Source organism: Amphiura filiformis, chromosome 10 (genome assembly GCF_039555335.1).
Source record: "Amphiura filiformis chromosome 10, Afil_fr2py, whole genome shotgun sequence".
NCBI lineage: Eukaryota > Metazoa > Echinodermata > Ophiuroidea > Amphilepidida > Amphiuridae > Amphiura > Amphiura filiformis.
In genome coordinates this window covers 66,575,153-66,587,322 of record NC_092637.1, presented here as the reverse complement: position 1 = coordinate 66,587,322, position 12,170 = coordinate 66,575,153, and the positions used below count along the sequence as shown (strand labels likewise).

General features: G+C 36.2%; 1 protein-coding gene across 5 annotated transcripts in view; it reads right to left on the bottom strand.

Annotated features, from left to right (window-relative positions):
- Positions 1 to 12,170, bottom strand: part of LOC140163196 (uncharacterized protein C8orf34 homolog) — a 39,971-nt gene that overhangs the window by 11,795 nt on the left and 16,006 nt on the right. For all 5 annotated transcript variants that reach the window (XM_072186591.1, XM_072186595.1, XM_072186593.1 and 2 more), the window contains 7 exons: positions 10,388 to 10,477; positions 9,566 to 9,582; positions 7,541 to 7,704; positions 6,616 to 6,782; positions 4,637 to 4,695; positions 3,015 to 3,079; positions 1,649 to 1,823 (listed from right to left, as the gene is read on the bottom strand). In XM_072186591.1, coding sequence (XP_072042692.1) covers positions 1,649 to 1,823; positions 3,015 to 3,079; positions 4,637 to 4,695; positions 6,616 to 6,782; positions 7,541 to 7,704; positions 9,566 to 9,582; positions 10,388 to 10,477 — 737 coding nt within the window. The remainder of the gene's footprint in view (positions 1 to 1,648; positions 1,824 to 3,014; positions 3,080 to 4,636; positions 4,696 to 6,615; positions 6,783 to 7,540; positions 7,705 to 9,565; positions 9,583 to 10,387; positions 10,478 to 12,170) is intronic.

Genomic DNA, 12,170 nt, shown 5'->3' with positions numbered 1-12,170 from the left:
GTACACATTTTACACCGTAACTCAGAATACAATTTAGGGAATTTACGGCTCATTTGTGCTGCTGGGTCACATATAGCATCCAACTATAAACCTATTGGGCTATTCCATTTAAAATCCACACTACGCCTGTGGAAGATTTAGCTTATGTCTTCTGCAGAGGGAGTATGAGTTTTGACTTGAATAGACATTTGTGTAACTTCCATTTAAAACACTCACTCCAGTTGTGGAAGATATAGCTAAAGCCATAATACAGAGGGAGCATGGGTTTCAAAATGATTAACACTGACAAAATAAAAAAAAAAAATGTGACCCGGCAGCACAAATGAGCCGTAAATTCCCTAAATTGTATTCTGAGTTGCGGCATAAAATGTGTACGAAGGTCGTATTCATCGTACCTTAAGCTGGCCCGACATCCGCCTCATTTCGATAGTCAAAAACTAATCAATAATCCTATTGTTGAAGTGGATAATAAGCTTCTACCTTAGATGGCTATAGAACTTTTAATAGCTCTGGTCTTTGTTTGCTTTTGCTAAATCCTGTTCAAGTGGTGGGTTACCAGGCATTGTATTTTGCATTGTATTTTACCAGGCATTGTATAACCAACAATTAACAATGAGAGAACTTTCTTAAACCTCGTTGACTTGGGGATGATTTGAAATGACCATCAATTATGACTGTTTGATATTTATTGCCAGCAATGTGGAAAAAGAGACACAAGTAAAAACGTAAAAAGCTATAATTTTTTTGACGGAGCAAAGTTTAACAAACCATAACCCCGCTTCTGGATATCGTTTGACGTCAAATGTTATACCATTTTTAAGTTTATGATGTTTATTTTTTTAAACACGAAATAAAACAAAATTGACCGGGGGATGAATTTACGGCTCATTCGCCGTGGACGGTCACAAATATACTATATAATTCCAAAATCTTCCACATGAGTAGTGTGAATTTCAACTGGAATAGCCCATGGGATTACACTGTATTTTTTTTTGTCAACAGAAGGCGATGTTATAAGCTTAATTCCAGTGAAAACCCTGTTTCCCTTGATCACATAAGGCATTTAAAGGCTTATTCAGTGATGCCAGCGAAAGTGTACAAAAATTAAAATTGTGTATAAATTGCCTGAAAGTAATGGAGCGATCGTTATACAGCAGGGGGGAATGGGCATTTTGAGGGTGGAACCCGACATTTTTGGGGGGTCTTGAGGGGGAACGCGTAATTTGTCATTGAACCACGAGGGAGGATTGTTAAATTTTAAATGGAGAAATTCCAGAAACAAGGGGGCAACCCGGAAATTTTGAGCGCACGCGAGGGGGGAACACGGTCGATATTTTTTCCGAATGCCGATTCCCCCCGGCCATAAATAACGATTGGTCCTCAAGGCATTCAAACTGTCATTGGGTATCTTTGAAATGAAAAATTTGACAAGAAAACAGCATTATTGACAAAGCTTAATTTCTCTACATTCAGCAGGCTATGTTAGCACATCTATTTGCCAAATTTGAGTTTTGATGATTTTTACGATCCTCTGGATGAGCAAATCACTATACGCCTTTAACATGTTAAATAGGGAAGGTTTATAGTGACAAGTTATTTGGCATAATGCAAACAACAATAAAATCAATGCAAAATATTGAACACTTACTGGTCCTGATACTTGCGAGGCGCTTTCAAAATCATCGTCACTAGGGGCGTGATGGGCAGCCGTTCTAGCCGGTGCAAAATCAGCTCCACTCACCTCACTGAAGCTATCGATACTGGCATATTTACCGTATCCACCATTACCTATAGTAGTGCTAGAGTCATCGGATCCTACCAGTCTGTCATATAAATACACAATAACAAAATAAAATTTGATGTATTTATGTACAAATATTTATTCTTAAACACTTGAGAATGTTCTTGCAATCTTATTGGTTCTTACCTGTGTGATATGACATGATATCACACACCGTACCACAGTGCGTCGACGCGATACTCGTACGCGCTATTTGAACCAATCGGAATGTGCCTTTAGCAACAACAGGATTGATCGATTCTAAGCCCTAGGTAATTCCTTGTAAAATGCAGGTACACTTATAATTATTAATATATTTATTTTCATTGAAATGTTTAAGGGGGTACTACACCCCTGGCCAATTTTGTGCCTATTTTTGCATTTTTCTCAAAAATTATAGCGCATTGGTGACAGGTAAGATATGCATATTATAGGGGCAAAGGCTACAACCACTGCACTGAAAATTCAAGTAGTTATTGATTTATTGATCAAATATTGGTTTCCCTCATTTTTGACTGTAACTCCACAACTGTTGTCTGTGCTGAAATAAAATTTCCAGTGCAGTAGTTGTAGTCCTTGCCCTATATTATGCATATCTAACCTGTCACCAACGCGCTATAATTTTTGCCAAAATTGCAAAAATAGGCACAAAATTGGGCAGGGGTGTAGTACCCCTTAAGAATGAGAATAAAGGTATTGTTTTTAGCTGCTATCGTGCATCTATCGTCTCATATAACATGCGACATCATCATTTTTGGCGTAAAACAACTCGGCATAATGATGTCGCCCGTGTTATATGAGACGATAGATGCACTCCAACGGCTAAAAACAATACCTTTTATAAATTTTGTGACTAATTTTGCATTTTCCTCAAAAAATAACTACACACTGGTAATGAAAGTTATGTATATTATAGGGGCAAGGAATCCAATTACTTCACTGAAATGTCAGTGATTCAAGACAAGTAGTTCATTATATATGTTAAGAAATGCAGTACCTCTTTTCTTATCATAAATAATATACCGCTTGTCTTTTAAAGTCACTGAAATTCCAGTGTAGTAACTGGATTCCTTGCCCCTATAATATACATAACTTCTGACCAGTGTGTTATTATCTTTTGAGAAAAATGCAAAAATAGTCACAAATTTATCAAGGGGTGTAGTAAATACCACCTTAATGTTATTAAAACATCATTTTGACCTTATTAGGCCTAATGACCAGATTGGTTGCCTACCTTGCACATTTACTACACATTGTAACTTTCACCTCTGGTTCACTGGATCCAGCTCTTCTTCTTGACTACAACAATAAAAAGGATATCAAACAGACCTTATACACTATAAAAATGACGATAATGTAATTATACTACCATTGGAGTGGCTACAAGATCCTTGTATGGAGGCCTATCTTCGCAGGGATCTTATTCCTCGTTTTCGGTTAAATTAACACTGCAGTTTGAATCGCCCTTAGAACATTATGGGGTGTTCTGTTGATGAAAAATTATAATTCCCAAGCAATGAGAGTAATTTGTCCTTCAGATGTGATGTTAATTTTTGTCTCATGTACACAGAGCCATCTAGCAGGCAGCTTAGAAAAGAGGAGGGTAATATAACTTCTGATTATCCCAATCCATGCGCATCCTGGTGTTGTTTGAATGTTCACAGTAAGTACCAACATGATCTGTACCAAGGCAGCGGTCATGGAGAGAGTGACCAATTTCTAGGGGATGTTACACCATTGGTCACATGTACAGAGAGAGCCATGATACCTGTACATTTATCTCATAATCAGTTTTGAAGGAAGAAGTGTATTGACCCCCTGATTGTCCCAATCCGTGCTGGTGCTTTTCACATCTAAGTAAACTGGCCTCAAAAAAGAAACTTATAAAAATTACACACAGGATTACTTCAATACTCTACTCTAAACACATGTCAGTAACCAAGCAGTTGTCCAACTGACACAACAGTAAAATGCACTGACACGGAACAGCTTCTGGGACCACATTCACAGGTGAATAATTGGAATAACTCAGCAAAAGAACTCTGTGAGAATACTTTTAAGATCCTTACACAGGTGATTATTTCCAAAGAGTAAGTGGAATAGTATGGAACGGGGCTGCTTCTGATTTTCACACACTTTCTTCAAGAAACAGGTCTTGTTCCACACTATTCCATTTACTCACAGACTTCTTGTGTTGGGTGCCAATTATTGGGCTGTGAAGTGGCCCAGGAACATGTTCCATGTCAGTGCATTTTGCTGTTGTATCAACTGTTTAGTTACTGATATTTGTTTTAAAGTAGAGTATTGAAGTAATCCTGTGTTCAATTTTTGTTCATTTTTATGAACAGGAATTGAAGATATGAATTGAAGATATGACCTTGTGACAAATTATAAATTTCTTTTTGAGGCCAGTTTACTGATGTAATCTGCACAAAGGCAGAACTTCCTCCATGACCACTGCTACATCAATGTGATGTTGATGAAATGGCACCATACAAATGACTGTGTGACTGCATAGTTTAATATGCATATGTGTATTTAATGATTGTATGTTTGACTGCAGTAGTTGTGAAGGTACCTGAACATGATAACAATGGGCTATTTCATTTAAAATCCACACTACCACAGGGGGAGTATGAATTTCAAATGGAATGAACACAGTTCCATTTGAAACTCACCCTCCCTGAGTGGAAGATTCATGTTGAATCTTTCTCATCAGAGGGTGTATGAAATTCAAATGGAGCTGTAAATATGTTCATTCCATTTGAAATTCATACTCCCACTGTGGAAGATATTTTCAAAATCTTCCACATGAGAAGTATGGATTTAGCCCAATAGTTTCTTGAAGTCACTCACCTTCTTGCCACTTGCCTTGACTCCAACAACTCCTTCATCCATAAGATCACTGGCATCCTCTGTAATAAAAAAATAAAAAAATAAGTACATAATTAAGCAATTAAACAAACAAATAAATAAAACTGTAAACAAATAAATTGTCTTTTTTCGACACTTTACGACACAAATCTAGAAGGAAAAAAAAATTAAATGTCCATGTTATTTTGTCCGAATAAGCTTACTGTACGATCATGTTTTCATCGGAAAGTCAAAAATTACCTCCCGAAGTTGACCCGACCCCGGAAGTAGAACGAACCAGGAAGTATGTTTACACCTGAAGTCGGCAATCATAACTCATTTCGGCGTGATTTTAAGCTTATCTATCGACTTTTTTCAGCATTTTAAAATCTTATTACGAGTTTGGACACGTGTCGATTGTCGTATTTTTTTCCCGACGAAGTGTTGAATTAGAAATCATGTGTCGATAACAAGCCTAGTACCAACAACAAGATCTACCAATCACAGAAGCGCCACGGCATCGTGTGTTGTTGTCATAACGCTTAGGGTATACACGCAAGGGTGCACAGAAGTCATATTGTAGTGCATATCGGTGTGTTCCAGGAGTCATTGTGAGTTATTAATGACCGTGCAATGATAGCCTTGATTCAAGGCTTCGTCCTTTTCTTTGACTCTAAACATTTTCTAAGTCAGAAAAATGCTCCATAAGTTCATAGACCCTGTATTGAATTTTTTAAGGCAGAAAATGAGTTGGAGTAGGCTAATCATGATAATCTAGAAAATTAGTCTATTAGTAACATAGACCCTGGAAGATCTTCCAGGGTCTATGATTGCAAAAACAGGCAGAAAATTAGTCTCCGCCAAGGCGGAGTTGTCAGAATACTGCTACCGGCAAGGCGCAGTGATACCAGAAAAATAGTCGGGAGGAGAGTCTAGGCAAAAATCAAATAGTGCCGTAGGCACGCATGTCATTGGCGATTCCCTTAGTAGATCAAAATCATGATAGCTCTGGTTTGTAACATAACACTGACCCTGGGGTTTGGCATTAAAGTGTGAGTATACATTATCTTAACTAATTAGGAAGTCGCGTGGCTAAGATTAGTGAGTGGATATAAATAGAGAGGACCGCCTGGATGAATATGGGAATAGTATATTGTGGATGTGCTTAGGCCTATAGTATTTTAATAACTTTGGGGAGGGGGAGGGGACACCCTAAAGACTTGGACAAGTCTAGTGCAATGAGTGCGCGGTCAGGCAATCACTTTCTTTTGATTAGATCACATGCATATATTAATGAGGTTATGAATGGTGGGATATTATGCTGCATTTTGATTTAGCAGTTGTGGCAATGCTCACTGGATATTTATGGGTACCAATCATTTTGATACACCCTGTATAAGTGGTGCAGCCAAATCAACAATATAATTAATTGTCCAAGTCTAGTGACTCGGATATTTTTTCCACTTTTTTTTCAAAGTATGCAGTAATTTGCCAATTTGAGATTCTTGCTCATGTGTGACACTAGTTCTGTTAAATATGCCTAATTCACATGCTCACTTCAAGCAGCCAAATCAACAGAATAATTGCAGAAGTCAAGCAAATGAATTCTGTCACTTAGTCATCACTCTTTACCATGTAGATCAAAGACAGTCAATTGTGATTTTACAATATTGATTGTGAAAATGACTTGCCAGACAGAGCAGATAATTTTATCTGAACACTAGTATGACTCGCACATTTACTGCATGAAATTGACAATAAGTAGGCAACCTGTGAATTCGCTGTCGTAATGCACATAATAATATGACCGTTGCTAGGTCAACTGGATCACGCTTTCTTTGTTACGAACCACTGATCGAAATGATCACAACACAAAGCATATGGCATATCAAAATTCGGAACAGGTGCATGAGCCCAGGCTTGGAGCAGTAACAAATGGTTACTAACGTGCACTACAACAGCGAATTAGTCAAGTTTCTTACCCAGCATATCAGTAGCCTCCTCATATCCTCCTGAATCCGGATCTCCATCAACATCTCCGGTATCCAAATATCCTAGACTCTCTACCTTGAGTTGTGCTTCTACCATCTGAGCCAATTCCTGCTTGTGTTTCTTGGCTTTGTTGCCTGGTCTCTCATGCCTCTCCTTCCTACATGAGCAGTGTAAAATATCAAAATATAATAAAGCAAAAAAATACAGCATGTAAAATGTGCAAATCCCCCACTGATGGGGAGACACTGGTTAGTGGTGTGTGCAAAGGGGGGGGGGCACTTCCCCCCCACTATTGCTCAAAAGTCAGGGGTAATGCATCTGGAGAGATTTGATAATGTCTCACCTCCTTTTTCAACCAAATTGATGGTAATAACTCTTGTAAAGTGAGGGATCAACATTTAACCACAAATTGCCTCAGGCAAAACTCACATCCTGCGAACTAAATACCACACAAGGTCATTTTTATGTAACACATTGACCCATGTGTGCCATATACTGCCGCTAGCTATAATGGCAGCCTGGTGATGTGGTCAATACATTGACAGATACTCACCTCAGGAGGAAATTCAATTTGTGATCAATTCTCTTCAGGTAGTGAAACGTAATCGGGAGAAAATATGGGGAGTGAAGCGAACCAAAATTTTGTGGTCAGTCGATCAGGGGAATCGAGTCCTGTGGCCACCCACTTTTGAAATCCTGCGGACGCCATGACACTATGAACTTTGACATTTTCACCAAATTTCATGAATGTCCATCCATTTCTATGCATTTGACCTCAGATGACAGTATTAGCATTTGATGCTAAATTTTTGACAACAATTAATAACAAATGCTGACCCATGATTTTGCAAAATCAGGTCAGTCAGGTAAGAAACAATATTTTGTGGCCTTATACAAAATACACAATTTTCTTACACTAGTTCAGGTGTTACTTCTTTCGGAGCAAACTTATCCTCCTCCTTGGTCATTTTCTTAGTGAGTTTCACAGCTGACATCTCTTCCTGTAGGAATTGCTCCTCCACCCTGGCTGCTTCTTGCGGTCTTGACATTCCAGATGGAGCTGTGAACAAGAGGTCCTCCTGTGTAAACAATTAAAAGAACATTTTTGTGTGAGGAAAATTTTGGCCATTTATTTTCAGATTTTATTCAGATATGTTTATAACTGGATATAATTTTGTTGTCAATGTTAGAGAGTCTGCTGGTATGGATACTTGTGACACGTGGCATAGCTGCCGGGGGGGCAGGGGGGGCAGGGGGGCAATTGCCCCCCCTGGCAATGCCTATTTGGGCCCCTGTCCCATATATAGCGCAGGGCAAAATAATAAAGGAGTGAGAGAGATGGAAAAAAGGGGAAAAGAAAGAGAAAGAGAGAATCCATATAGGCCAACGATATAAGGTGCGGATAGAATTTGAACAATTTTAAAATTTTGTTAAAAAATGGAACTATATTATATCAAAATGAAGTCGCTATACCTTGAATTTTTTTTTTTTTTTTTGCTCTTCACGTTTTCAAACCACGGAAAAAAAATTGGGTCAACCTTTTTGAGGAAGGGGCGGTAAAATTTTAGAAAAGGCCCTGATTCACATTTATTCCTCATTTAGGCCTGAGAAATAAATTTCCCCATTTAGGATATAGAAACAAATTAGTTTGATCTTTCGATCGACCATCGATGCTTGGTCGATCCTTATTATTTATGAAATATAAATTGTGACATGATCAAGGGAAATGAGTCGGATGTCGCTAATATTGATTTTGAGATATTGGCAAAGAAAGTGTTAAAATTCTTTTGTTAAATTATATTGTTTTCAGTGATTGATAAATTGACATAATTTCACAAGTTTCTGAAAGCTCTAAATGTCCTCTTTAGAAACATGTGTAAAACTCATTTTCAACCAGGGCCGACATGTGACTCATTCCCCTTGATCATGTCACAATTTACCATTAATTCTGATTCATTAGTCGGTAGTTCATTAATAATAAGCATCGACGCAGCATCGACAGACAGTTGATCCAAAGATTGAACACATTTGTTTCTGGTGACTTAGGCCTGGGAAATAAATTGTACATGAAAAATGAGCAGGGTCCAACTTTTTATGAAGATTTGGCTAAACTTTCAAAATGTGTTACATTTCAGAAACACCAGGCTATTTGTGAGCTGGCATAAGCGGTGTGGGTCACAGGATGATCTAGTCAGCAATTTTCTGTGAAATGTCACTGGACTCTGTATGTTTTCACTCAACTGCCTGTCTTTATCCGACTTTCAACTTGCAGAAAGTGTAAATTTTGTCGCTGTCAGGTCAAAAAAAATGATGTTTTCCCAGACTGTTTGTACAGAAAGTCAATGGGGAGTATCAACTGGTGTGCAGCCTTGTAGCAACATGTAATTGAATGCAGCTTCAAATATTTTCAAAGCTGCTGTTTTCTTCATTTTGTTCATTTTTATATGAAACAAATACTTAACCCCAACTAACTATCTGCTTTTTTTTTTTTTTTAAGGAAAGAAGAGAAGAAGGAAGAAATATGTTTCTTGGCAATGGTCTAAGCATTCAAAATATGGAGTATATGCTATCAGTTTGCTTATAAATTTAAGTTTTTTATGTTAATTTTGATAAAGGATATTAGAAAATGTGGATGTTTTCCAAAACAATAGAATGCATAACCTGAAATTAGTCTTAGTACAAGTCTTTGGGCTGGATTGTCATAGCATACAAAAAAAACACCATAAAAATGCATGTTTCTGGCCCTTATTTCCAAAAATGAGCCAAATATCAAAATTTGACTTTAATTGCAAGTTAGAATTAATTAAAGGATTAGGATTTAGCTATTTCATTTGGCAAAACAGGACAACATTTTTTAATCCCAAATATTTTTAGGATTTCCTGTTCTTTTCTGGAAAATTGAGAACTAATTTGGTGAAAGCAAATAATATTTTATCATACCTGCGACTGTCGTGTAGCTGAAATAGAAAACAAAAATAAACAAGATTAGTTGCAAACAAATTAATGTAAAAGATGCACCACAAATCAACAAATATAAACTAGTTTACACATACATAAGGCCAAAAAAAAATATTGTTGTGTTGCCCTCAAATTTGAAATTTGGGTAGGATGGTCGGATTCTTTTTTTTTTTCTTCTTTTTTTTTTTTTAAACCTTCAGTTTTTACAAATCCCCTCAAATATTAAATAATGCTTGTTCAATTAGGGGACATTTGTCAATTTTGACTTCTGGATACCTGTTAGACAACAATTAAAGACTAGTCTTACAATAAAATATTAATTTTAAATGAAAAATATTGAGTTTTTGAACAAATCTGTAAAAAACATCATTCAAAAAAAAAAAAATTAAGACCCTGATTTTTCAGGATTTAGGGTAGGACGGTTGCAATTGAGGGCAACACAACAATTTTTTTTTTTTTGGCCTAATACAACCAGGGATATGAGACATACAATTAATACTGCAAAATTATGTTCAAAATCACACCTCCATGTGAGTGTTCATAATTTTGTAATTATACACTTTTGTGTTTTTTATCTCTTTAAAGAACAAATAGCGCATATATGCATGTTCATACATGTATGCACTTTGCATAAGCCTTCAAGTCCAACTCGTACAATATCTTGAAAACGTATGCGTACAAATATTCCACGATTTGATATAGAAATACCTGATATTTTCATTGGGGGCGATGAGAATCACTTTGAATGTTGCCAAAAAGATTGCTGGGAGGGAGGGCATATTGCGAATCGTATGGATTGCTTACCGCTATGCTTCCCTTTCTTGTCCGGAGATTTCCTGAACATGTGCTCTGCATCCCCTGCTGATGATGTCTTGCTGAGAGGTTTTCTGCTAACTGGGGAGAGAAGGCACATGATGGTAGATCAACAAGTGAGCTATAATAGAAATGAACTTGTCAAAAATGTCAATTTTTAATAACTAACATTTATATTTGTAATGTATCACAAAAAAATATCAAAAAATCTAAATTATTTTATATCAGAAGGATAATTTATGTTTGCTTGAATTAGTGTGTTTAAAAATTAGAATAAAGGTACCATTACTGTTTATAGCTACTGTTGTGCATCTATCGCCTTATTGTTCTATGTCACCCGTGTTATGAGACGATACATGTAGATGCACGGCAGCGGCTAAAAACAATACATGTATACTCTAAATATTAAAAATATTCATTAATTTGTCTGTTTTTTTGTTTTTTAGAAACAAAAATACCTGCATATAGTGCATATATCTTTCAAGAATCTGAGTATGTTAAATATCCTTGATTTAATCCTGGAGATCTGATAGCCTAATGTTGGGATTTTTACTTTAGATATAGCTCAAATATGATATTATAATTAATTATTAGAAGAAAATTTATACACTTAGAGAAAGATTATAGTTCAAAATATGATATTGTAATAATTATTGAAACAAAATTATATACACTTGAGATAGATTTACATGTAGTAAGTAAGCACAATGCTACATAAGTCATAATGATGCAAAGTAATTTATATTTTAAAACCCCATGAGTACTACTTGATTGGTTACAAGAAGACTTTTACGATTTATTGAGCCAATCAGTAACATGGTAAGAATGGTGGTAGGGCTAAAGAGGCTACCTGCTGATTGGCTCAAAGAAGACCATTATGATTTATTGAGCCAATCAGCATCATGGTAAGAATGGTGGTAGGGCTGAAGAGGGTTGAGCTTAAATATATCAAGCTGTATTTTAATTGTTCACTCTGATGATTATATCCTGTAATTAACCAATCACAAAGGCAGTAGTTCTCATGGGGTTAAAATGTCAGCTATATAACAACAGGCACAGCAATCATATAAACATGCAACACCAATCACACATGGTCACAAATGCATACATACCACAAACTTACCATTCAAACTAAATAATATGCAATTTTTCACCTAAAATTTTTTAATTTGATCATTTATGCAACAACACAAATTTTTTAGCAAAATGCATACATAGATACACTATCAACTTACCAAACTATTTAAAAAACTGTAATTTTAACCTTAAAAATAAATTATGAATAAAATAAACAATATCACAAATGAATACAAACCCAACATTTACTCAACTTACCACACTAAAACTGAAAATTATCTTGTTGAAAGCAAAGAAAATTTACATAATGAAGATGCTAATGTTCTTATGCATAATGCATGTACTCAAAGCAATTTCTAATAACCAAATTAAGCTGAAGATATTTTTTGTGCAAACTGCAAACAAACCCAGATGTAGATCGTGTACATAAGGTATATTGCTGATAGCGAAAAAGTGATCAGGCAAAAGTGATGCATGCTGGGAAGGAAAAGGGCTCAAATTCGCGATCTTGGGTGCCAAATTCTATAGCTTTTGAACCCTTTTCATTCCAAGCATGCATCACGTTTGCCTATCGGTCTCGATCAGCAATATACCTTATAAAATATTACTTTTAAATCCCTTCTAATTTTCATAAAATTAACAGGTCTTCCATACCTCTCCTCGGTTTAAAATAATTTACACCTTATATGGTTATGAT